This window comes from Anomaloglossus baeobatrachus, chromosome 1, assembly GCF_048569485.1.
Source record: "Anomaloglossus baeobatrachus isolate aAnoBae1 chromosome 1, aAnoBae1.hap1, whole genome shotgun sequence".
In the NCBI taxonomy this organism is placed as follows: Eukaryota; Metazoa; Chordata; class Amphibia; order Anura; family Aromobatidae; genus Anomaloglossus; species Anomaloglossus baeobatrachus.
The window spans coordinates 116,043,078-116,069,952 of NC_134353.1; the positions used below are offsets into that span (position 1 = coordinate 116,043,078).

Sequence of the window (26,875 nt, forward strand, 5' to 3'; positions counted from 1 at the left end):
CTGTTGATTGGGCATGACTGCCAATGTCATGCTGTTTGATAGCCAGCTCTCTACAGCCTGACAGCCAGCTCTCTACAGTTTGACAGCCAGCTCTCTACAGTCTGACAGCCAGCTCTCTACAGTTTGACAGCCAGCTCTCTACAGTCTGACAGCCAGCTCTCTACAGTCTGACAGCCAGCTCTCTACAGTCTGACAGCCAGCTCTCTGCAGTTTGACAGCCAGCTCTCTGCAGTTTGACAGCCAGCTCTCTACAGTCTGACAGCCAGCTCTCCACAGTTTGACAGCCAGCTCTCTACAGTTTGACAGCCAGCTCTCTACAGTTTGACAGCCAGCTCTCTACAGTTTGACAGCCAGCTCTCTACAATTTGACAGCCAGCTCTCCACAATCTGACAGCCAGCTCTCTACAGTTTGACAGCCAGCTCTCTACAGTTTGACAGCCAGCTCTCTACAGTTTGACAGCCAGCTCTCCACAATCTGACAGCCAGCTCTCTGCAGTTTGGCTCGCTACAGTCTGACAGCCAGCTCTCTACAGTCTGACAGCCAGCTCTCTACAGTCTGACAGCTAGCTCTCTACAGTCTGACAGCCAGCTCTCTACAGTCTGACAGCCAACGCCCAGTTCCTTATCAGCATGGCATTGGCAGTCATGCCCCATCAACAGAACAGAGCGGAAGAGAAACTGCTGCTCTGTGTGTGACCTCCCTGAGCCAACAGAAATATGCACCAGGAAAAACAGGCAAGTAGTTAGCAACTACCTGCTTGTTAGCTTTTAGGCCTATAATAAAAAAAAAAAAAATCACGGACATCCCCTTTAAGATTATTTTTTGATGAATCATACTTTCACAGATGCAGCGATAACGCACAAGTATATTTTTTCATTACTATTAATGGGGGAAAAGGTAGTTATTCAAACTTTATATGTTTTGATTATTTTTCATACTTCACATTTTTGTTGGTTTTTTTTTTTACTTTTGTTAGTTTTCTTACTGGAATTGCCAATCAGATGTTTAATGGGGTCACAGTGCTTAGTCCAGAGCTGTAGCCTATTCAGTTCTTACATGATTTTGGCGGGATCAGCCGACCATTTTGTGTTTGTGGAGGGCGATTCACAATTCTCTGACATCACCCAAAGGATACAATACAATAAAACTTACTTAACTTTTTGCCTAGCCGCATTAGATCAAAGTATGATTTTTGGATGTGCGGTTTCATGTCATTTTGTACAGCTATTGCATACAATCTTATTGAATTTTAATCGTTGATCCTTCTGTTTGACATGGAAATAAGTCTGGTGATGGCTCTCTCATACAGAACAAAGGACCATTTGGTCAAGCCGAGCCTCTCTATGTATGGGGAGATGGAAGAACTAGCGGTCGGACGAACAATCTAATGTACTTGGCCGGTTTTACACTGGTCGTAGTGCACAGGCCATGCTTTATGTAGTGTCTATGCTAGGTATTGCAGCTTGGTACCAATTAAGTAAATTGGATCATCCAATTTCCATCACACACATGACATTTATTGGAAAGTTTCCTTACCATGCACGCAGCTTGGACAGCTTCAGAAACGCTTCCTGCATTGGGTTCACACCAGAAGACATGAGTCTCAAAATGCTGATTGCCTGTGTCCATAATGAAAGCAAATGTGTGGATATCTTTGCCGACACCCATGAATGATAGGAAACGCACCCGACATTCTAATAAGACCTCTTCATCCTGCCGAGAAGGAACAGATCACATTTCTTAGTTACTTCTCAGTGCATATTATTGTATCATTAATAGCATCAAACAGACTTTACCCCATAAACACCATCGTGGCTGTCTCCCCTATTAGACACCATAATGATGCAATTTACAGCTCTTTTACTTTGGAAATGTATAAAGTTGTATTATATGGAAACAACTTACAAAATAATACATTGTCTATAATACAGCACTATCATCTGGGTATCTCATTAAGCTATTTGTTTTATCATTTTCTTATAAGAAATGACAGGTGGGTAACTCAGAAAAGGGTTTGCCCCAAGACTTTAGTAAACTTTGATTTACGTCATCTTACTTCACTAGAGAAATGTTATGATGTACGACTGACGCATTCATGTATTTCCATAAGTGCAAATTGTTGGTAGACAAAAAAAAGATTTTTTGTAAAATTGTCTAAACAACTTCAAAAATGGTCAACCAAGCATTCATTCTGCTGGCAGCTTTACTTCTCGGACATTACGTCTCCAGCCCCATATGGATTCATGTCTGGGGTGGCCGAGTGTTCTTGTGTTTTCCATGGGGAGAGGGGTATAACCCACCACCAAACACTTCTAGTGGTAGATCATCTCCTGGAGAACACAAGGACTGGACATGATGAAATACAATATGCCCATTACTTTTTTCGAATGATATCTGCCATTGGGGTGTACTCCAATGCAAGTAAGATGGTTGGCCATTCCCGCTGACATGGGTTGGTTCGCTATATACAGCATATATATACAGTGCTGGCCAAAAGTATTGGCACCCCTGCAATTCTGTCAGATAATACTCAGGTTATTCTTGAAAATGATTGCAATCACAAATTCTTTGTTATTATTATCTGCATTTATTTTGCTTGCAATGAAAAAACACAAAAGAGAATGAAACAAAAATCAAATCATTGATCATTTCACACAAAACTCCAAAAATGTGCCAGACAAAAGAATTGGCACCCTTAGCCTAATACTTGGTTGCACAAACTTTAGACAAAGTAACTGCGAACAACCGCTTCTGGTAACAATCAATGAGTTTCTTACAATGCTCTGCTGGAATTTTAGACCATTCTTCTTTGGCAAACTGCTCCAGGTCCCTGAGATATGAAGGGTGCCTTCTCCAAACTGCCATTTTGAGATCTCTCCATAGGTGTTCTATGGGGTTCAGGTCTGGACTCATTGCTGGCCACTTTAGTAGTCTCCAGTGCTTTCTCTCAAACCATTTTCTAGTGCTTTTTGAAGTGTGTTTTGGGTCATTGTCCTGCTGAAAGACCCATGACCTCTGAGGAAGACCCAGCTTTCTCACACTGGGCCCTACATTATGCTGCAAAATTTGTTGGTAGTCTTCAGACTTCATAATGCCATGCACACGGTCAAGCAGTCCAGTGCCAGAGGCAGCAAAGCAACCCCAAAACATCAGGGAACCGCCGCCATGTTTGACTGTAGGGACCGTGTTCTTCTCTTTGAATGCCTCTTTTTTTTTCCTGTAAACTCTATGTTAATGGATTTTCCCAAAAAGCTCTACTTTTGTCTCATCTGACCAGAGAACATTCTTCCAAAACGTTTTAGGCTTTCTTAGGTAAGTTTTGGCAAACTCCAGCCTGGCTTTTTGGTATCCTACCACACAGTCCCTTTTCATTCAGACGTCGACGGAAAGTACGGGTTGACACTGTTGTACCCTCGGACTGCAGGGCAGCTTGAACTTGTTTGGATGTTAGTCGAGGTTCTTTATCCACCATCCGCACAATCTTGCGTTGAAATCTCTTGTCAATTTTTCTTTTCCTTCCACATCTAGGGAGGTTAGCCACAGTGCCATGGGCTTTACACTTCTTGATGACACTGCGCACCGTAGACACAGGAACTTTCAGGTCTTTGGATATGGAATTGTAGCCTTGAGATTGCCCATGCTTCCTCACAATTTGGATTCTCAAGTCCTCAGACAGTTCTTTGGTCTTCTTTCTTTTCTCCATGCTCAATGTGGTACACACAAGGACACAGGACAGAGGTTGAGTCAACTTTAATCCATGTCAACTGGCTGCAAGTGTGATTTAGTTATTACCAACACCTGTTAGGTGCCACAGGTAAGTTACAGGTGCTGTTAATTACACAAATTAGAGAAGCATCACATGATTTTTCAAACAGTGCCAATACTTTTGTCCACCCCCTTTTTTATGTTTGGTGTGGAATTAAATCCAATTTGGCTTTATGACAATTTTTTTTTTTTTCATTGAAGACAAATTAAATGAAGATAATAATACCAAAGAATTTGTGATTGCAATCATTTTCAAGAAGAAACTGAGTATTATCTGACAGAATTGCAGGGGTGCCAATACTTTTGGCCAGCACTGTATATATATGCTGTATATAGCGAACCAACCCATGTCAGCGGGAATGGCCAACCATCTTACTTGCATGGGAGTACACCCCAATGGCAGATATCATTCGAAAAAAGGAATGGGCATATTGTATTTCATCATGTCCAGTCCTTGTGTTCTCCAGGAGATGATCTACCACTAGAAGTGTTTGGTGGTGGGTTATACCCCTCTCCCCATGGAAAATACAAGAACACTCGGCCATATATATATATAATATAATATAATATACAGTGCTGGCCAAAAGTATTGGCACCCTTGCAATTCTGTCAGATAATACTCAGTTTCTTCTTGAAAATGATTGCAATCACAAATTCTTTGGTATTATTATCTTCATTTAATTTGTCTTCAATGAAAAAAAATAAAAAATTGAGAGAGAGAGAGAGATAGATAGAGATAGATAGATAGACATATAATGGATTTGGCAAGCTTTAAGGAGAAAAAGTCCAGCAATCCCACAAAAAAATAAAATAAAAAACCTTTATTTCAAGATCTTGGGTAAAATGCCATAGAACAAATATTAAAATCAGAGCAGATGACGCATTTCGGATCGCACAGGATCCTTACTCATATCTATCTCATAGCTTTACTGTTGCCATTGGTTTTACCATTACTACCCCTTGTAATCAAGGGACTTTTCAGCAGATGACAACGCTCCATGTATGATGAAACAGATGAAAGCACTTTTCTTTCTCATGTATTTGAGGAATCCAAACAAATTATTTGCCCACGGTAAAGGAAACCTTGTTGTTATACCTCTTAAATGTTTTTGGGGTTTTTTTTGTGACATGGTCTATAATTAGGATTTGCCATGAATACTGATTAGAGTGAGGCAACTGCTTGGCAGAATGAAGGGGTCATGTTGCTTGCTTAGAAATAATTCAGTACCATTGAATGGGTCAGAAGAACTGCAGTACCACGTGCAGCTGTAACCCTATGTATGGTGTTCAGGCTGTGTAAGAAGGACGGGCATGGGGCGCTGGATTGACTGCCCTTCCTTCTGCTGATCAGCAGAGGTCACAATAAGGTGGACCACAACCAGTTAACTACTGATGGCTTATCATCACAACTGGCTATTAATATTCCAGGCACAGAAAACCCCCAAAAACTACCGATATAGATATTATGAAGCATCTTTGATACAAAGGACAATCCCAAATACAGTTTTCCCTCACTGACACCCCTGGCCATGCACTTACGTCTGTTCTCCAGGTTTGCATAACAACAGTGAATGGTCTAATCAAAGAACTTTCCACTAGCATTAGTCCATGGGACCTGTGCTCCATCTAGACGCCGCAATCACATAGGACCCTACAAACAATAGCTTGTTACTGCAGCACCGAGGGATGGATTCACGGGGTCTGACAGCAGCATTTCCAGTTTATTGCTATTCTGGTATTCCCTCTATCCTTCTTGTGGAGTGTACTGGCCTCGGGGGCTTTTGATTTCGCTGCCTTTGTACAGTGGATAGGTGAACCAAGCAATCTATTTAGGGATACAGACTAGTGTGAGCCGATGCATAAACTGTCTGTATATTAAATGGATGCTGATACATGGAATGAGCAAAGCAATAGCACGAGCATGATAACGCCTGTGGACAAATGGGACAAAAGTGCTCTGTGGATGTGAAAGTAATAACAATACGGAGACATATACTGAATTATACATGGCAATATAGGATTTTAGCTTCTGTGCGGATTGTAGGAACCATCCCAGAAGCAGCATCTCCCAAATCTGAGGAATTTCTCCACATAAAGCCGGTGACATGGAGCAGGAAAATAGCATCTTATATTCCTCCCGTGCATAAACGTGCCCTATTGTTCGCCATCTGCTTCCGCCACATGATTAATCTTCTGGAGTGTTGATGCTCTATGAGCCTGACATATATTTTTGCTGATGTCTACACTATGGAATTTTATTATTTAGGCCAAATGAAAACTTGGCAGAAAAAATTGGAACACAGTAAATAGTATATATCCAGTGAATAGCACAAAGATATAATTCGGCACAAATAGACATGTATGGGGTCCAAGCAGGGGCCTCCGTACAAAAGAGATAGTCGTCATCAGAAAGATTATTTGGCTAACAATATCTGTCCCGGCTCCTCCATGCACAGGAGTGGTCACTCTGCTGAGCGTTCCTGCGCCCTGTATGAGAGAGCCACTGCCTCACATTCCTACCGGTGGCCTATACTGCCAAGAAAAAGGGATCCGGCAGTCTGAAATTGGACATGCCGGATTCTTATCTTCCCCAACATCATCTGCTAAAGCCCCGTTACACACAACGATATCGCTAACGAGATGTCATTGGGGTCACGGAATTCGTGACGCACATCCGCCCTCGTTAGCGACGTTATTGCGTGTGACACGTACGAGCGGCCGCTAATGATGCAAAATACTCACCAATTCGTTGATTGTTGACACGTCATCCATTTACCAAATATCGTTGCTGGTGCTGGTGTGACGCCCTGGGCAAGGCAGGGGTCACAGGTCACAACACCACACACACCCCACATTCCCTGCAGGAACACCAAGGTCAGAACACAAATCCTTGTTGCCCTCCTCCAGGGGCTGATGTTCACACCAGGGGGTGGGCCAGGCGGTTGGCACCACCCACCGAGAAGTTCACAGTCCTGGAGGCGGGAAAACCAAGCGAAGTTTAGCTCAGGCAGGGCTAGAGTGAGAGTCAAGCTAGGGAAGTGAATGAGTAAACAGTGGAGAGTTGAGTTTGAGAGAAGGAAAGTGACAGCAACTGAGCCTGAAGTTGGTCCGGGTGTGTGCCCCGGACTGAGACAGCAAGGTTGGCAGACGGCGGTGACCGTCTGCAGGAGAGGCTGATCGGAGGTTGCCGAAAGGACCGTGGACGGGTGGTGGCCCGGCGGTACCGGAGAGGTATACAAAGAGAAGCCAGCACCATTAGCAGGGGCCTTTAGGATCCCGGCAAGGCTAGGTAATTTGCCAAATCCGTCAGTGAAGGGGACCCCCGGGGCTCCCAGCAGCAAAGTCCCAATTGAAGGCAACAGTCCAACCGTGAAGGGGAGACACCGCCACCGCCAATGCACCAGTTTCCCAGGGCCAGCGCCTGCGGGCAAGAGAGGGGCTCCTCCGGCTCATATCCAAGCTGGGGAGCGGGTTACCGGTGGGAATCCATCGTTACCAAAGAACCGTACTTAGGTGCAGGGAAGTGACCGTCACCGCTAACTGCAGGGAACATCAGCACGGTGGCCGTCCGTGGGACCCGTCCAACCAGCCGTTTGTTTACCGTGAACTGTGTCATCATCCTTGGGCTGAGTGAGTACCTCCGTGCCGTGCGGCACAGCGCTGCCCCTGCGTCCCTGCACCTCCACAGGCCCCATAACCCGCCTGTCCACCATCCTGACCTCCCCATCATTGGGCCCCGGGACTACCAAAACCCCTACCCACGGAGGGGCAAACCAACATCTAGCTGCTCCATACCACCACTCCCGGGATCCCCAGACAGAGCAGCGGTGGTGTCCACACAATCACCACAACCGTGGGTGGCGTCACGGACATTAATCAAATCCCCCACCAACAAATCAACCCCTTTCACTCACGGGCGAGGAGCGCCGCTCGAGTCCCCGGGATCCAGCCCATCGCTCGAGCCACCGAGCAGCAGCAGTAGCCGCAGAGCAGCGGCGGCTGGACCCGAGCAGTGGGAGAGCGCGGCGTTGACACCCTCCTCCCTGCCCGCGACACTGGACGCAGGTTGTTCGTCGTTCCTGAGGCAGCACACATCGCTACGTGTGACACCCCGGGAACGACAAACAACACCGTACCTACGTCCTCCAGCAACGAGGTGGGCGTGACTTTCATGCGGCTGCTCTCCGCCCCTCCGCTTCTATTGGTTGCCTGCCGTGTGACGTCGCTGTGACGCCGCACGAATCGCCCCCTTAGAAAAGAGGCTGTTCGCCGGCTACAGTGGCGTCACTAGGAAGCTAAGTACGTGTGACGGGTATTAGTGATTTTGTATGCCACGGGCAGCGATTTGCCCGTGATGCACAAACGACGGGTACGGGTGCTTTCACGAGCGACATCACTAGCGATGTCGCTGCGTGTAAAGACCCCCTTAAGGCTTGAGTCTGGAGATCCCCTTATATATTAGGGTATGTGCCCACCATCTGGGCACACTGTATTTTGGACGCTGTCTTCTCTTGCTGAGACGCAAGTGTTTTCCACAGGAGAATGCCACTCCCGTGCCCACAATCAGGGTTCTTGCACAACGGACTTTCTTTGTGTTCTCCCAGTCTTCGCAAGCATAAATTGCCATGCTGCAGCTTGGAAAGCCACGCTACAGGTCAGTTTACGCTGCAGAAAAAAAGAAGCACAGTGGGCATGAGATTTCTATTAATCCATCCACTGTACTGGAACGATAAGACACTGCGTTTTTGATGCAGCAAAAATATGCACTGTTGAAAACTCACTTAAAACGAAACATGGGTACGCTCACACTAGTGCATAAAAGTGCAATATGAGAAAAAAATTAGATTGCGCTTAGACCAATGTTATTCAATGAGGTAGGGCAGATCTGCTATTTTTTTTAACCTGTACTCTGCTGGAGAAAAAAAAAAATTGCAGCAGGCGGCGTATGGTCATGTAAAATGGCAAAGACCCGCCAATGCAGGTCTATGGGTGCAAGAAAAAAAATGGACGGCACTTGGACTATCCTAATGGCACCCCATTTTTACGGATACTTTACCATTTTGTAGCATATAATAGTCTGGTAAATGATTGTAGAATAATAACTGCTGAGGAAAAATGTTCTCATTTTTCATACGCTACTGTGAGCAAATAATATTTTCTGGAGATTTTACCTGCACAGATTTACAGGTAAAAGCAAATCTGGATTTAGCAATACACCTGCTTTAATCTGGGCTTGTACCACGGAAGTGTTAAAAACACAAATTCTTGCATGTACTTAATTACCCAATAAAGTGATTAAATCAAACATCTGTTCTGTAAATTATATAAACTTACACTGAAATATGAGCATATTTTGTTGTGCTTCGATGGCTGCAGTGCCATTTATTTTATTATTTTTCCGCATTCATCCAAATGTCATTGTGCATGCTGCTAACTGGCAAATGTGACCTTGAAATCAGGCACAAGCAAAAGAGTAAAGGCCGCTTTACACGCAACGACATCGCTAACGAGATATCGCTGGGGTCACGGAATTCGTTACGCACATCCGGCCTCGTTAGCGACATCGTTGCGTGTGACACCTACGAGCGACCGCTAACGATCAAAAATACTCACCTAATCGTTGATCGTTGACACGTCGTTCCTTTCCCAAATATCGTTCCTGGTGCTGGACGCAGGTTGTTCGTCGTTCCTGAGGCAGCACACATCGCTATGTGTGACACCCCAGGAACGACGAACAATAGCGTTCCTGCGTCATCCGGCAACGAGATGGGCGTGTCTTTAATGCAGCTGGTCACCGCCATCCTTCCCTCCCTATATGCCTTGGGGCAACGAATCGGGCCAAGCCACCTTGTGACGACGCAGAGGATCGGCACACCCCGGCCCGGAGATGAGTAGGTCAAAACACCTGTCCGGTGGGGCGCTATAGATGGACTGGGCACAATAGGGGACAGATGTCTAGATTGAAAAAGTTACAAAAAGTGAACAAAGGAGTATTTGCACAAAATGTTACAACTTTTGCTTTTTTTGAGCCAATATCGTCACTTTTAAAAAGAAAAAAAACAACAGACTGTGGTTTAGCAAATAAGGGCTGTCAAATAAGCTCGCAATGAATTTACTATATTGGATTTTATTGTACTCCAGAAAACTAGTGGAAATGGTAGCTGACATCTCAAAGCTGGCATAGACCTTTTCAGTGACAGCGTGAACAAGACCCACAAGGGTCGAAACGTTGTCTCTTTAGTTGCAATTCTGAGCACCATTATCTATGTGTCCAGCAGATGTCGAAATAAAATTCAGAAAACCACAATTTGAGAGTGCAGTGATCTTCTTCAATAGACTGTGAGGGGTTGTACATCCCGTCTACCTGCACCTCCATTTTTTGGATTGAGTGCACGTCAGTTTAACCTCAGACATCTCGAAGTTGGCATAGACTTCACTTTTTGAGGCACAGAAAGTCCAAAGATGATGAGGGGAATTTCCAACTAAAGCGGTAACTTGCCAGGTTAATTATCTCACCTTTTCCTTGATGACAGTCACGGTGGCATCAGCCACATTCATAATAACGGGTGTCCAGTCCTCTTTGTCTGAAGGGGTCATAAGACTATCTATGGCGTCATTGACAACATCCATACCTTGGGAAGGAAGACAAGATGTAAGACGATATGCCATGTACATGACTAGGATACTGTAGATGAGATACTGGTCACGTACCTATGGGTTTAGTGACTGATTGCACCCCTAAATACAGCACATGAAACTTCTGCACAAGTTCTGTCTTTGGTGTTGGGAATTCTACTGTATATGAAGAAAGAAAAGACAGTAATAAATCATTTATAATGAGTGGCATTAAGCAGAAAGTAGCTTGGAAACTATGTCTTCAAATCATCACCTATACACAGGTAATATCTGAGAAAAGTAAACTGTCCACACCCAGTGGGAAGGTTCATGTCATAATACACACATTGAAGTACTCGAGGATTACTCTTGTATTTACAGTATCCCTAAACAGATACATCAAGTCTATTAACAAACCAAATAATGAAAGTTAAAGGGAATCTGTCAGGTGATTTTCTAGTGCAATACTAATGTTATCTTTAAATGGGGCTTAAGCAGCTTTAAAAACATCAGTAAGTTTTATTGCTGTACCTTCTCCTGTTATAAGTTTCGGAGAATTCAGTGTGACATAGTAACTAGTCAAGCACATGTGTATACAAATTGCATATGCCCTGCTCCCCCCTCACATCTCTGCAGTGCTTAAGCCCTATTTAAAGTGTGCTACCCCTGTGTCAGCAGCCAAACTGCTTCGATCCGAATCCGCGGTGGCTCGAGGGGCGTCCGGACCCGGGGGTCTCACGGCCACTCGAAAGAAGGGATGGTATTTACAGGGGATGGTGTATTGAGAGTTCGTGATGCCACCCGTGGTGTGTAGTAAGGTGGAGTACCACCGCTGCAGCTGGGAGTACCCGGTGGCGATGGAGTGGGCAGCCGGGTGTTTAACCCCTCCATGGGTAGGGGAAATGCCCCGGGACTCGGTGATGGTGGAGGGATGTGCCGCTGGTGAGGTAAGGGTCACTTGCGTACTCACTCAGTCCATGAAGCTGACACAGACAACTTAGTAAACCAAAGTTCTGGACACCTCTGCCGCTGAGGGGGAGCACGTTTGGGTCCCGTTTCTGCTGGTGTTGCCTGTTGATCTGTGACCTTTTCCTTTGCACCTTGTTCTCTTCTAGTTGGTCTCTATAGCTTGAAACTAATCGGGTCCCGCTCCCCAGTGTGGGAGCTTGCTCTCAGGGTTCACGCTTAGGATTTCTTGGACCGTATGTGTGAAAAGTCCTATCCCCCTCATTGCGCTAGTACCCCGATTTTGGAGCGGGTGGAGAGTGGATCTTGAAGGCTCCGTTGTCGTCGAGTGAATTGTCAGGTTGCCTGAAGCTACTCTCTGACCTAGGGTCCACGTACCCCGTCGTGCCCTGGTCCCAGCCCGGTGATGGTACAAGGCCGCCGGCTGTCCTCCACAACAATGCCATGCCCCTTGTCACGGTCCCCTGGGGGTCCAGCTCCTACCAGGCTGAAACCAACGTCTGCTACCTAGTACTTCCAAGGAGTCCAGCTCCTGACCTCCTCTCTCTTTCACCTGCAACACTACACTCTCCTACTCCTGACACTCCTGACCTCCTCTTACCAACCCCCCCAAGTGGGCGACCCTATTCCACTCAGGCCGTCCACTGGTGTGTCTGGTCGGTGTGGTGCAGAGTGCTCCTAGGATTTTGATTAGCTGGTTTTGGCAACACCAATGGTTAGGGACCCGTAACCAAGGAGGAGTTGGATATTGTACAGATGGGCAGATTGCACAATACCCTGTGACGACCTGATAGGCCAGGGCGTCACAATAGCATTAGTATTGTACTAGAAAATCATCTGACAGATTCCCTTTAAGCTCTTGCCACTTCAACCATTATATTAGAGCATCACAACATTATTGGAATGAATCACTTGTGGGAAAAAACAACACTGATAATGCAAGAAGAAAATGAAAATCCTGACAGTGGCTCCAATGGTCCGGCCATGTTCAGGTGGTTTATTTTGTACATCTGCATAGTTGAGCTGCTCCAGTCATCAGCAAAATTGTGTTAGTGCCCTACATTTTTCTTATTTCTATGACTCTTACACACTGTACATCATTTGGATACAGGCAAAAAAATAAATAAATATAGGAACAAAATATGATGCACCATAGCAATTTTTCATAATCCCTTGTGCTACATCCCGTATGTCACCGGCTTTAGTGCCACTGAATGTTGAATCAGCAAAGAATTATTCTGGGTTATATTGGAAAAAAAGTATGTCCTAAAACACTTTTACTTCTTCCACGTAAAGTTAGGGCTACATGACAACATGTGTCTCGCTACACTGAATAGCTGCTGGGTTCCAGCAGACCTAGATTAGATTTGTCAGTGACTAACGTCACTGTAGTTGGCTGTTTTCCTCTGTAACTGAGGCTCCAATGGATGTCCTAGTTGCAGTGGAAAAAAAATAAATAAATAAAAGGGGAAAAAATGCTCCCCAGAGATCTTTGATGATACTTTGGGAACTAATTTTGTTTCTAGTATAAAATACACATATTAGCTATTTACAGGACCATAATAACCTGCATAATTTATTCAATAGGTTATTTAAACAAAAGAATCACATTTTCTATATTTACCTGTCTACATTTTTTTAATGTAATGTACAGTATACCTACCCCTAAACAGTGCTAAAATATAATAGAATTTTTACCATAAAAAACTTCACACAGCCGAGTCAGTGAAAAGTAAAAAAACGTTATGGCTGCTGAAACGCGTAGAGACAAAAATTAAATAAATTTGCCAGACATTGAGACCCTTTAAGGTCTGGCTGTTAAGCGGTTAGCTATCAACCTCACAAGTATACTGTCAGCAGGTATTTGCTACCTCATCTACCTCAGTAAGCCCCAGATGCACCTAGGATGCAGAGTGAAGATCTAAAGACCGGCTGCCACCGAGGACCGTAGGAGGCAGAGAACTGGAGGCTGGTTTCCATTAATTGGAATTTGTCAGCAGGTTTTTGCTATCTCATATGAGAGCAACATTATGTTTGATGTAGGCAACGAGACCCCGACTCCAACGATGTATCAATTAGATTACTGGCTGCAGCCGTTTTGACACAATCAGAAGTTTTAGATTTAGCCATGTAGCAGAGCAGAGAGAGCTGTCCGCCCAAACTCAATAGAGATTGTACATTCACAGTGAGGTGTCAATCAGACGAGGGGGTGTGCTGGATTGCCATGAGAGTGACATTGTAGTCCGAGCAGTGATAAGTCTTGCTGGTTAAATAAACATAGCAAATAAACAACAGCTCGGATCTTGACAAGACAGGCATCCATGAATTCTATGTTTTAGCCCTTGCAGTATTCTGGCTTCAGATTACATAGCAAAAACCTGCTGACAGATTCCCCTTAATACAGGCATTATATACTTAGCAGAGCTATGAGGCCCATCCAGAATTTTGCTAGGGGATTTTGATGTATTCAATTAATCTGAGCTCTAAAGTGCATCTAACTAAAGAGGTATTTGTGTTATAATTAAAACAAGAAAAGTAGTTTCTGCTGTATTGAGATATACTCTTGTTATTCCCCGAAAAGGGACTTTACATCCTATCTATCATAGTGTTCTCAGTGGGGCCAATTATATTGAGGACCAGATATAATCAGATCCAAATATCCAGCCATTATGAACACTAGCCCCCAGTAATTATCACTTTGATTGGACTTTCTCAATCGTAACATCTCCTAGTGAAGATTACTGCTTTGAACTGTTGTGGGTATTGCAATCAGGCTCAGATATACATTAGCCCCAGGCTGAAGCCAAACATCGGAGCATTAGGAGCCGGAAATTAGATGGGAATCTTTCGCATTCAGCATTGCATACCTTGCAGTGGGACATCAAGGCTGGCATGTGGTCTTTCCTGTGACGAGCTGCAAGCCGTAGCTTTGGCATTTTTCCTTTCTGCCATAATCTATAAAAAAAAACCAATCATCATCTTTATTAATCCGGCCAATCTGTGTTCCAAAATTGCTTATTATGCACATCGCCTAATATCCATCTGGACAATGGAAATAAATCTGAAGGAACTGATAACCCAATGTAGCACTACTGATATTAAATATAAAAGCTCAAAATTTATTTATTCAGCAATTTGTAAAAATTCACATAAAATTAATCAATTCAAGCAGGTGCTGCCAGCTAGTGCAGGGTAAAGATCAAAAAATATATTGGTTTACAGTGATATAGTTTACAACAACAACAACTGATACAGTTTCAGCTTACATAAAACAACCAACCAGGCATAATAGTATCCAGTAACAACCAAAAATGGTATCAGTAATCCCCTATACTACTGGTTATTTAAACTATGGGTGACTTTCCAAACAATTTGCACCCAAAGGAATAATGAAGAAGAAAAGCACGAAATGCGCGTTGGGGCGACTGGGTGATCATAACACAGTGTGTCACATGTAAGATATACTCATTATTTAATGGGTGAAAATTGTTTCACCACACATATACTCTATGTGTGGATATTGATCAGGTCCTATGTAGTTCTCTGTGGTGTTTGACTAATTTTTGAGTTTAGCTCAGTTACAGTTGCATATTTGGTGGATAAAAACAAAACCCTATGTAAATATGTATAACGTATGGCTAAACATTCACATAAAACACAATTGTGTCACGTATACCTTAGAACAGATTTCGTGAAGGCTGGTTGCGATGGCTTTTGCTGGTGTGTCACATCGGAACACGTGGCATTTTAAGATTCTTGTATCTTTATCTCTGGCAACATATGCAAAATCCCTAAAAAAAATAAAATAAATAATAAAATGTATCAATATAAACATTTTATTCCTACACAGCCAAGTATAAGAAAAAACACAAATCTTTAACAGCATCAGAACAGGGTAATAAAATGCATATGTTGACAGCTGGAGGAAGAGGGAGCCGTATACTAAAAATCCCTCCGAAGACTTGCACAGACTGGTAATGAAATAGCGATAGGGGCCGGAGAGACCTTCTGCACTTCTGGAGATGCAAGTAGTTGGTATTATGCACATATAATGGGAATAAGTCATTCCAAAATGTAATTGTATATTTTCCACCAAGGAGACAAATAAAATATGCTGCAATGCATTGTAAATGGGGAGAACCTAGGTGTAATAAATCTCCACATGCCGCCTAATTGGAAATCTGGTTTTCTCATTGAAATTCAGGGGACGCATCAGTGTGCTCATAAACAGTGTACACTCCAAGAACAGCACTACGAGGAAAGCGGCAAGACAAGGAGAACGAACGGTTAATAACAAGTGCTGAATGCATATTAGGGAAAGTTTTGAGCTTTCAGCGCCTATGAATATTCATCTGCCTGCCTATCAAGGAGCGCAATTAATAGATCAATGCACACATCCCCAGTAGCAACTGGTTCATTACATCAATTCTGATGGATTAGCCGGGGCCAACAGCATTACAGCTCCTGTGGGACATAATGGTGGAATGATAAGAATTGGGCAACATTGGCACATTGCCAGCATGAAGGAAAATATACCCTTCATATAGGAAAACCTGGCATGTGGGGCAACCCACCAAAATACTGGATTACACATTGGGCAGCCGGCAGGTTATAAAATAGTCTCATGGAGAAAATTGCATTTCTGGTATTTTAATTGTAGGAAAGGTCCTCAGAAGGTGCAGGGTGACTGGGTGGTGAGTGGAGTGTCCTTCAAGGGTGGGTTTACACTGCATATTTTTGGTCTGAGTGTTGTCCGTGAAAAAACTACAGCACTAGGACCAATATTATTCAGTGAGCAGAGTAGATGAGCGATTTCTTTCATGGATCAAGTCTGCTTGTGAAAAAAAAAAAATATAGTAGCATGAACAAGTTTCTTTCGTGTGTAAGGAGAGACTCGCCCATTCAAGTCTATAAGACCCCATACGTAACCAATATATAGCATCCATGTGCTGTCCTCTCCCATGCGCTGTCTTCCTTGTGCAGAGTCTTGCCACCCTCTGTGCGCTATCTCCCCCCTTGCCTGTTGTCTTCCCCTGTGTGCTATCCTCCCCCCGCGATACGCTGTCTCCCCCCTGAGTGCAGTCTCACCCCCATATGCAGTCTCCTCCCTGTGTGCTGACCTCCCCCCTGTGCACTGTTCCCCCATGTGCTCTCCTCCCCGGTGAGCTGTCCTCCCCCGTGTGCTGTCCTCCTTCCCTGTTTGCTGGCCTCCCTCCTGGGCACTGTTTCCCCTTGTGTGCTATCCTCCCCCAATGCGAGAAATACCTGTGCACAAAAGCAGTGTCACTATACTGGGGGTTGCCGGCTTATTATTATTCACTAAGTGTAGTACCCGGCATTGCCAGGGATAGTAACTATCTCTCTCACTCTCCCTCCTGTCTGTCTACCTCTCTGTCTGTCTGTCTCCCTCTTTCTCTGTGTGTCTCTGTCTTTGTGTGTATGTGTGTGTTTCTACGTGTGTCTCTACATGTGTCTCTACGTGTGTGTCTACGTGTGTGTCTACGTGTGTCTCTACGTGTGTTTCTACGTGTGTCTCTACGTGTGTTTCTATGTGTGTCTCTACGTGTGTCTCTACGTGTGTCTCTACGTGTGTCTCTACATGTCTCTCGGTGTCTGTGTCTCTGTGTCTCTGTCTCTGTGTGTCTCTGTCTCTGTGTGTCTCTGTGTGTCTCTGTCTCTGTGTGTCTCTGTGTGTCTGTCTCTGTGTGTCTGTGTGTGTGTGAGTCTCTGTGTGTCTCTGTGTGTCTGTGTCTCTGTGTGTCTCTGTATGTCTGTCTCTGTGTGTCTCTGTCTCTGTGTGTCTCTGTCTCTGTGTGTCTCTGTCTCTGTGTGTCTCTGTCTCTGTGTGTCTCTGTGTGTCTGTCTCTGTGTGTCTGTGTGTGTGTGAGTCTCTGTGTGTCTGTCTCTGTGTGTCTGTGTGTGTGTGAGTCTCTGTGTGTCTGTGTGTGTCTCTGTCTCTGTGTGTCTCTGTCTCTGTGTGTCTCTGTGTATCTGTCTCTGTGTGTCTCTGTGTGTCTGTGTCTCTGTATGTTTGTCTCTGTGTGTCTCTGTGTGTCTGTATGTCTGTCTCTGTGTGTCTCTGTCTCTGTGTGTCTATGTTTCTATGTATCTCTGTCTCTGTGTGTCTCTGTCTCTGCATGTGTCTCCTTCTCTGTGTTTCTGTGTTTCTCTCTGTGTGTCTGTGTTTGTCTGGGATTGCATTCCTGCAAGTGAACGGTTTGCAACCAACCCTTAATATGGAGCCCTCCTGATTTGTACCTCCGGTCACTTAAGGTCACAGTGAGTGCCCCCATGGGCTGAGAAGTATACGTGTCCTGGATACACCTTTTTAAGGTGCTCAACTGTTTTTTAATTCATTTGATTTTTGTCTGACCCCAGCGGGAGAGCAGTTTGCGCATCGGTATTCCCCCCAGATTTATGAAGTAAAACCTATTACAGCGATTGCCTAAAAATGATCACCTTCTTTCCATGAAATAGCGGCACTTTTGTCCATGGACTGTATCTAGTATTTGAACTATCCTATTTACTTAAATGAAATGTGCCATCCGAAAATGACCTATTACGTCAACCAGATTTTTGTTTTGCATGGATTTTTTTGTTTTGGTATTTTTTTCATATAATGAACTTCATTAAAAAAAAACAAAATTAGTTTCTTTACAATTTTCACACTGTTCACTGGGATTTTTAGACTCGTCCTGTTCTTTCAGGAACAGTTTTCAGCAGGCTCCTTATCATCAGAGGCAGGAGTACAATGACCGGTAACACGTCTGTGCACAGATGTTAACACACCATGAATACGCTTCCAGTAACACGTCCAATACAGGTTTTCATTTTAAATATTGCTTATACATTTTCAATAAAAATGATGGAATTGAGTTATGCTCTTATCTGTTCAGTGGACTTTCTTCTTGCAAATTATATCCAATTACACTATCTAGGGAGAAGAGAATCACTACAAGCAATAATCATGCTAATACTAAAGAGTTATATGAGCTTCTTGATAAAATGAAATGTGATCCAACCTCTTGGGAAACTTAAAGACAAATTGGACAAGGCTAAGAAATTCATGTCCTCCTTACACCGCGCAAAACATGGTGTACGTATTGAGTTGGTTCTAAAAGATCAGTACATATGGAACCAAAAAAGCAAGTTTTTATCCACTGTTCATCACAGGTCACAAATTGTAGGCACTGTCATCTTACAGCAGAATATGGTACGGTAAGTACATGTCATATTGCTGCACCATGGTAAAATTGAAAAATTGTGCTAAAAAAAAATCAGGCCCAAATGCATTCCTTTCTATTACACTACAGAGGAGCTGTCGCCACTCAGAGGTTTGCACTATAAATCTAGAATCCTGCTGGAGTTAAATGTGGGTCCAGAGCTCTAACACAGAATTCCAGCGCAGTCAGTCTATCGGCCCCATAGCTCAAAAAGAAAAAAGAAAAATCAACCTTCCTGTAAGAGAGAATATGTCATCAGAAAATGAACTATTCTTCAAATTCCATTTTTTTTTGTTAAAGGGACTCTGTCAGGAGTTTTCTGCAATATAACCTGAAGACAAAATTCTGCAAGAGTTAAAACTGAGATTTCAGCCCTGCATCTGTTATCTCACAGTCTTTTTTTGTTTACCTGAAATGTTAGCTTAAGCCTGTTATCTTTATTATTAGTGGGTCTCAGCAGTACAGAGTTGTAGCCCGACTCCGCCCCTTCTGTCATTAGCAGTTTCTGTCTATGGAAATGTACACTGAAAGTCTGGTGTGGGCGGGGGCAGCTCTCAGAGCTCTACTACATGCAAAATCTCAAATCTTTTACTGTGTCAGAACGGTTGCAGGCACTAATCTAAGTGATATATCGTTAAACTCAGGGCCTCTTTGCCAACATAATGCTGCTCTCAGATTAGGTACCAAAAACTGCTGACAGATCCCTTTAAAAGGAATCTATCAGCAGGATTTCACCATTCTATCCTCAAATAATTAAATTCACATGTATCTCTTGCAAAGGCAAGTCTGGTGCAACTGTGGCGCCCCTGACCTGGTCAGGCACCACTGAGTACTGCACCCATGCTGGGGACAGTACAAAACAGGTAATCCAGAAGGCTGACCGAGGTGTGACTACACAGGCGCATAGTGATCAGGTCTCACACATGTACCTTTGGGAGGACCCCTGGGGATCCCAGGAGGGGGCGAAGCCTCCATCTCCACTCAAGGGGTGTGGTAGAGAGCCTGGTTGCTAGGTGACGTAGGCAAGAACAGGAGAGGAGGGAAGAGTGAGCCGAAGGCGGTTGAGTGGTGAAGTTCAGGGAGAGCAGAAGCAGACCCTGTAGCTCTACACAATTCTGACAACGTACGCGCAGTGACTACCGACGGGGGAGAACGGTCACCTGGTAGTGCTGCCCGAAATCCACCCACGGCTAAAGAGAGAGCAACGGAGTGGAGAGTAAGGAGACTGTCAGGGAGATACCAGGCCCAAACGGGTAGCAGGTCCCAGTGCAGGGATAGATCCACCTGTCCTTTGCCAAACCTGCATGAGGGGGCACTTTACACCCCCAAGACAACACTACAGAGTCCGCAGCCACGTAGCAAAGCGAGGGCCCATAGCTCACAGGAGGCAAGCAGCCGGAGTGATCTGGTCCAGGCTACAAGCAAACGGGCCAAAAGGAAGGGGAGAGAGGCACCAGCAACTTCCCTGGGCGACCCCAGCAGGGCTTCAAGCAGGGGTTACCCCAAAACACAAAGGGCTAAGGAAGGCGAGTCGGTAGCCACCCTCATCAGTCAGCCTGAAGGACACCTGGTTCCAGCCTGGTTCATCCCAGCTACGCCCGGGTTACTCACCCTGCCACCCTCAGTGAGTAAAACCCTTGAAAGACATTCTGCTTGTGCGTGTGAGTCATTCTGCGACTTGTAGTTCCACACACCTACACGGGGCCCTGGGGCATGCCTCACTCTCAGGAGGCTATTACACCTGACTGCACCCACTATCGGCCCCAGGCACCCCTAACCTGCAGTGGCGGTCTCCACTGACCGCAATTCTGAGAGTGGCGTCACGACAATCAAAATAGAGGATTTCCTACCTGTGACAAGATCCAGCCGCGTGGAGTCCCTGAAGGTAATGCACAGCTGCACCGACACCGAGCCTCGGGGCCCCACACAACCTTTAGCGACACAGTCCGTTCCTTGGTTACTGAGATATCGATGTTTGAATCAAAATCTAAATGAGACTGGAGGGTTTGTCTCTGTGGACCCCGCACTCCTCAAGCCTCATCTATGTTCTGCCCAGCACCACATCCTCCTGTGTGCCTGGTGATTTGCTTGTAATCACACAACATAGAAGCTGTCAATCAAATAAGAGGAGGTGGCGCTGAGTAGAGAATAGAGGTAGGAAACTTAAGACATGCTTACAAGCATCCACAGCCAGGCCCGGATTGTCAATCTGCCAATCAGGGCAAATGCCCGATGGGCTGCGGCAGCAACCTATACAGAGGCCCGCAGGCCCAATATTGCGGCTGTCAGTCCTTTACATTTTTTACAGCACTACCACTCGTGCCCCCAGAGCATCAACGTGCGCGCGCTCCCAAAATAAATTTAAAAGACAATAATGATCCATTCCTTTAGTGGCAATGTGAAGTGTGTTTTTCTCAACCTCGTAGATTCATCGTTAAATAAGAACATTGGCTAATTTTGCAATTAAACAATTAAACACCTCAAAATTAATCTCTTAAAAGTGAGAAAAATAATTTCCTAACTTCAAGCGATTAATTGCTCAGCCATTATATTGAAAGATAGCAATTAATGGCTCACGATTCTTATTATGCAAATACTGTGGAGCCTTTTGTGATCAAAGGTCTGACCGTCCGCTGATATCTTTGCTTTACATTTATGTAAATATAGTCCTCCATAAAAGCATGTCATTCTAAAGATATATATTATATTATTAAAGGGACTCTGTCACAAGAATTTTGCTATCTAATCCAAGAACAGCATGATATAGGGGCAGATACCCTGATTCCAGAGATGTGTCACTTAGGGTATGTGCACACGTTGCTTTTTTTCAGCGCGGAAAAAAACGCACCCTCTGGCAGAGGGGAGAATTGTAAACAATGCTTTTTTGAGAAAAAGGCATCGAAAACGCATGCGTTTTTCATGCGTTTTTCATGCGTTTTTTTAGGTGCGTTTTTTAAGACTTGTCAGTGTTAATAAAGTTGGTTGAACACAGACCTTTGGAAAAAAAAACCTGTGATGTCATTTCCTTCTCCACATTCTGTTTGGATAAATGGGAGGGCTTGGAATGGAAGGAGCACCATTTGAATTTTGGAAAAGTTGAAATAAACTTCGCGCACCATGTCACATTAGCAGAGCCCCTTGGGTACCTATACGCTAGAAAACCCCCACAAGTGACCCCATTTTGGAATCTGCACCCCTCAAGGATTTTATTCAGGAGTATATTAAGCATTTTGAATCCACAGCTACTTCACCCAAAATGTTGCTGTAGCAACAATATTCTCACTTTTAGGCCCGTTTCACACGTCAGTGAAAAACAGTGACGTTTTTCACTGGCGTGTAAAACATGCACATGTCCCTCCGTGTGCCGTGAATCACGGCACACATGGGTTGTCTAAGTGCAATCCGGGCTCCGTTCTCCGTGGCCCGTGATTGCACTTAGAGATTAACTCACCTGTGCCCGCTCCCGCTCTCCATGGTGCTGATCGCTCACGCGGTGCAGCATCCGGCTGGCGCTGACCCCCGCAGCAGCTGCTTCCGGGTCGGCTGTGTCGCACATCATGAATATGCGCGACAATAATGAGCCGGCTCAGAAGCAGCAAGCAGAACGGGCTGCAGAGGACATCGCTGGACGCCGGGTGAGTAAAAATGATTTTTATTTTAAAAGCACTTTTTTTCTGGCACGTGTCTCACGGACCACACCACTGCATGGTCCGTGGAACATCAGTGATGCCAGAAAAAAATGGACATGTCTCCGTGTGGCAATCACGCACACGCGGGTACGCTGCACGGAGACACGTGCAGTGAAAAATCACTGACGTGTGAGCAGACCCATTCATTATAATGGGTCTGCGTATGTCAGTGATTCTAGTACGTTTAAAAAAAAGCACAAACGTCCCAGAATCACTGACGTGTGAAACAGGCCTAAGGCTATGTGGCCATGATCCAGCGACATGGCGTCTAGTACAGTGTCAGCCTCCTGTAGAGATGTGAGTGTTGTCCACGGGAGAACGCAGCTGGCCATGCCCACGATTTGGGTTCAGGCTGCTGTGGAGCTCTATGCTACCTGCAGAGAACACTCATCTACGCAGCATAAATTGACATGCTGAGGCTCGGGAAGCTGCGCCACCGGTCGGTTTATGCTGCGGAGAAAAGAAGCACAGTGGGCATGAGATTTCTAAAAATCCTTCCACTGTGCTTCTACTGCACAATGCAGCGTTATGGACGCAGGGAAAACAATCTGCGCCCAAAACGCTGCAAACCCTGATTGTGGGCATCCAGCCTAAAAAGCGTCAATGGAGGTCAAATATATATACAACGTCCCACCCCCCCCCTGCATATTCTAAGCTGGCACCTTTAGTACCTTTCATGTGGCACTAAAGGGTGCCTAGCCTAGTTTTTATCACAAAAACAAAAAAAAAAATGGCGTGGGGTCCCCCCTATTTTTGATAGCCAGTCAGGGTAAAGCAGACAGCTGTTGCCTGCAAACCACAGCTGGCAGCTTCATCTTGTCTGGTGATCAATTTGGAGGGCTCCCCAGGTTTTTTTTTTTTATTTATAAATAAAAATAATAAAAAAAAAATAACATGGGGTCCCCCCAAATTAGATCACCAGCCAAGGTGAAGCTGACAGCTGGGGTCTGGTATTCTCAGGGTGGGAAGAGCCATGGTTATTGTACTCTTCCCAGCCTAAAAATAGCAGGCCACAGCCGCCCCAGAAGTGGCGCATCCATTAGATGCGCCAATCCTGGCGCTTTGCCCCAACTCATCCCGCGCCCTGGTGCGTTGGCTAACGGGGTAATAAATGGGGTTGATACCAGATGTGTAATGTCACCTGGCATCAAGCCCAGCAATTAGTGATGTCACGGCGTCTATCAGACACCCGACATAACTAATTGACAGTAAACAAAAGCAAAAAAAGACAACAAAAAATTTTTTATTAGAAAAAACACTCCCCAAATCATTCCCTTGTTCTCCAATTTAATAAAAAAAATGGGTCCGCAGAAATCCATTTGGATGTCCCACGTCGGCTCTGGACCTTCTAGAATATGGGGGCACGTTCAGGGAACGTATCCCCCATTTTCTAGGAGGGCAGACCCTCCATTTGAGGAGAGTGGGTGCAAAAATCTGCACCCACTCTCCCCGGGTCACAGCTGCAGAGTGCCGAGCAGCCAGCACAGCTCTCTGAACACAGTGCTGGCTGTCAGCTGCTCTGCTCATGTGACCGGCCGGCGTCTGCTGTGAAGGAGGAGGGGGCCGCGGGGGATCAGCGCTGCGACCGGACAGGTATGTATGACACCGGGGGGAATTGGGGTGAACGGGCAGGGCCTGGGTGCATTTTTCTGTCGCATGTCTCAAGGTACATGCGACAGATACATAGGAGCAGGGCGGCCGGTGCGCTACTGTGCGCGCGGCCATGTTGGATTTTCGGGAGGGGGGTCGGGGGTCGGAGCGGGCACTTTGGCGACACCGGGGGCTTTGCCAGGAAGTGAGGTCAACAGGAAACCTCTTGACCTCACTTCCAGGTAAATGCCTGCGTTCTGGCGTGCCGACAAAGGCCGCGGACCGCAACAAAAAAGCAGGTCCATGCGGTGTAGCTGCGTTCTGACTCCACATCATTGATTTCAATGGGGGAGAGAACGCAGCCACAACGCACAAAAGAAGTGACATGCTGCTTTTCTTTCCGCACCGATTTTTGGCATCCAAAACGCTGCGGAAAGAAACGCAGAGTGTGCACTGATTTTTCAGCTTTCCCATACACTTTGCTGGGAAAGCTGAACGCATGCAATTTGCCACTGAAACGCTGCGGTTCAAAACGCAGCGTTTCCGCGGTAAAAAACGCAACGTGTGCACACAGCCTTACTGCATTTTTGGTGTAGTTTAGTGATAAAATTCCTGTTTCTTCAACAGGAGATTATCACTAGTAATCCTGCTGCCATATAGTCCTTTATATTCATTAGCTCTGTATAACCCCGCTCCCACCACTGATTGGCAGCTTTCTGCCTATGCACAGTGTACACAGAAATCTGCAAATGAGTGGGGTGGGCGGGGTTATACAAAGCTCAGAGAACTAGCAGATCTGCAGCTGAGAAAACAGTGATTTTATCAAAACTGGAGCATGTATGTGACATATTACTAGAATCAGGATCTCTGTCTCTACATTATGCTGCTGTCAGATGGGGGAGTGAAAACCTGGTGACAGATTCCCTTTAAGTGTTGTTAGTAATACTTAAAAAAAAAAGAAATACTCATATTTAGCCTACTACATAAAAGGTTTATTAGGTGTAAAAGCCCAAACACCATGCAAGCAAGGTAAGTGATATAAATGATTCTTGAGAATTAGAATATTGGTAAATGTTTCTTGAGTAAATATGTGCCTCCTCTGCATTTTCTGAAACTGTTGTCAGAGCAATAAACACAGCAGACATGAAAGAACATTGATCATGTGTCATCATTGATCAGTTCTGCACCGTACAGACCAATATCTGGCTGTTCTCGATAATGATGACCGACGCAGAGGAGCTGGAAGCGCTAGACTAGACATTATTATCTTTTTAATTTTAGGGAGAAACAAATTAAAATATTTTGTTTGTTTTGTTTTTTTGGCTAATTAAAGGGTACCTGTCGCCACTTTTTTGGTGTATAAGCTGCGGCTAGCACCACCAGACTCTTATATACAGCATTCTAACATGCTGTATATCAGCGCCCAGGCCGCTGTGAGAACATAAAAAACACTTTATAATACTTACCTAATGGTCGCGCGGTTGGCCAGATCGTGTCTCCGTTCTCCGGTGCCGCCTCTTTTGGCCATCTTTGTGCTCCTTCTTCTCTAGCCGCGCGTCCTACGTCATCCACACTCGCCGGCATTCAGGTCCTGAGCAGGGCAGATCAAAGTATTGTAGTGCGCCTGTGCAGGACCAGCGAATGTGTATGATGTAAAAGCGTCATGCACACAGGCTTCAGAAAGATGACGAAGATGGCCGAAAGAGAAGGCGCCGGCACCGGAGAATGGAGATGCCCATATGGCCAACCACGCGACCGTTAGGTAAGTATTATAGTGTTTTTTTATGTTCTCACAGCAGCCTGGGCTCTTATATACAGCATGTTAGAATGCTGTATATAAGAGCCCGGTGGTGGTGGCTACAGCTTATACGCCAAAAAAGTGGTGACAGGATCCCTTTAAAAAAATTTAGTTAATAAATAGAGTTCCCCATCCTCTCACTGGAGAACAGTCTCTAGCATTGGGGCACCCATCCTATCCTGCATTACACACACAATCCATTCATTTGATCGAGTGCTGTGTAACATTTAGTTTTTTTCTGTTGTGGCGCTGCAGAAAAAGTATACAAGGGTCAATTTACCAAAGTCTTGACCAGAAAACTGGCAGAAAACACTTTGAAAATGCTTCACGCCAAAATGGGCATAGCTGGTGAGGATCTGGGGAAGGACAGGACATGGCAATGCCTGGCCATCAAATTCAGAAAAAGTGCTGCCATTTCTTACTCTGACTGACATACACTGACTGGAGTATAATTTCTAGTCAGCCACAAGGAGGGAACACGCCATTGAGAAGATGAGCCTAATTACAGAGAGCCTTTCATTAAGACTGGTGTGAGGACAGCCAGTATTAATGAAGCAGCCTATTAAGGCCCAATTTATTTAGGTGTCTAGGCCAAAATTCTGGAGTAGAACACCTTAAATTGCCACAAAATTATTGTGCAATGCCTGCCAGTCCTAACCAGCTAAGCCAAAATGGGCACAGCATGTGCAAGATAGGGCGTGGCTAAGCCCGCTAATGGGATTTGTAAAAACCACCACTCTCTGCAGACGCGCATGACACTTGTAAGATGTGCCTAATTTATTAAGTGGACTGCGCATCTTAATTAGATGTATCTTACGCCAACATTCCCCTTCACTAAGACTGGTGTATATGTGACGCCTTGGACTAGCCAGGTAGTCACAGACAACATCACATACACCCCCTCCCCTGAATAGTTTACATCAAACAAAAATCCTTGTTGCCTCCCTCCAGGGTCTGATGTCCACACCAGGTGGGGAGGAGCCAGGCGGTTGGCCCCACCCACCGAGGAGATCACAGGCCTGGAGGCGGGAAAAGAGACAGATTCGTTTTGGAGTTGAACGTGAGAGGACAGAAACTGTTAGTGTCTGGGTAGGAGCCCAGGCACTGTCAGCAAGGTCGGCAGACGTGGTGGCCGTCTGCAGGAGGTGGTGCAAGTCCGCAAAACCGTAGGACCGGGGACAGGCGGTGGTCCGCCGGTACCGAGCGGGGGAACAGAGTTGCATCAAGC

At 45.2% G+C, this 26,875-nt stretch overlaps 1 protein-coding gene across 12 annotated transcripts in view; it reads right to left on the bottom strand.

Moving 5' to 3' along the window:
• The window catches only part of APBB2 (amyloid beta precursor protein binding family B member 2), a 556,523-nt gene that overhangs the window by 7,309 nt on the left and 522,339 nt on the right, over nucleotides 1–26,875 (bottom strand). For 10 of the 12 annotated variants that reach the window (XM_075346992.1, XM_075346988.1, XM_075346981.1 and 7 more), the window contains 5 exons: nucleotides 15,024–15,138; nucleotides 14,215–14,302; nucleotides 10,478–10,561; nucleotides 10,283–10,398; nucleotides 1,538–1,714 (listed from right to left, as the gene is read on the bottom strand). In XM_075346992.1, the coding sequence (XP_075203107.1) occupies nucleotides 1,538–1,714; nucleotides 10,283–10,398; nucleotides 10,478–10,561; nucleotides 14,215–14,302; nucleotides 15,024–15,138 (580 nt within the window). The remainder of the gene's footprint in view (nucleotides 1–1,537; nucleotides 1,715–10,282; nucleotides 10,399–10,477; nucleotides 10,562–14,214; nucleotides 14,303–15,023; nucleotides 15,139–26,875) is intronic. The other 2 variants (XM_075346989.1, XM_075346986.1) reach the window with 1 other exon arrangement.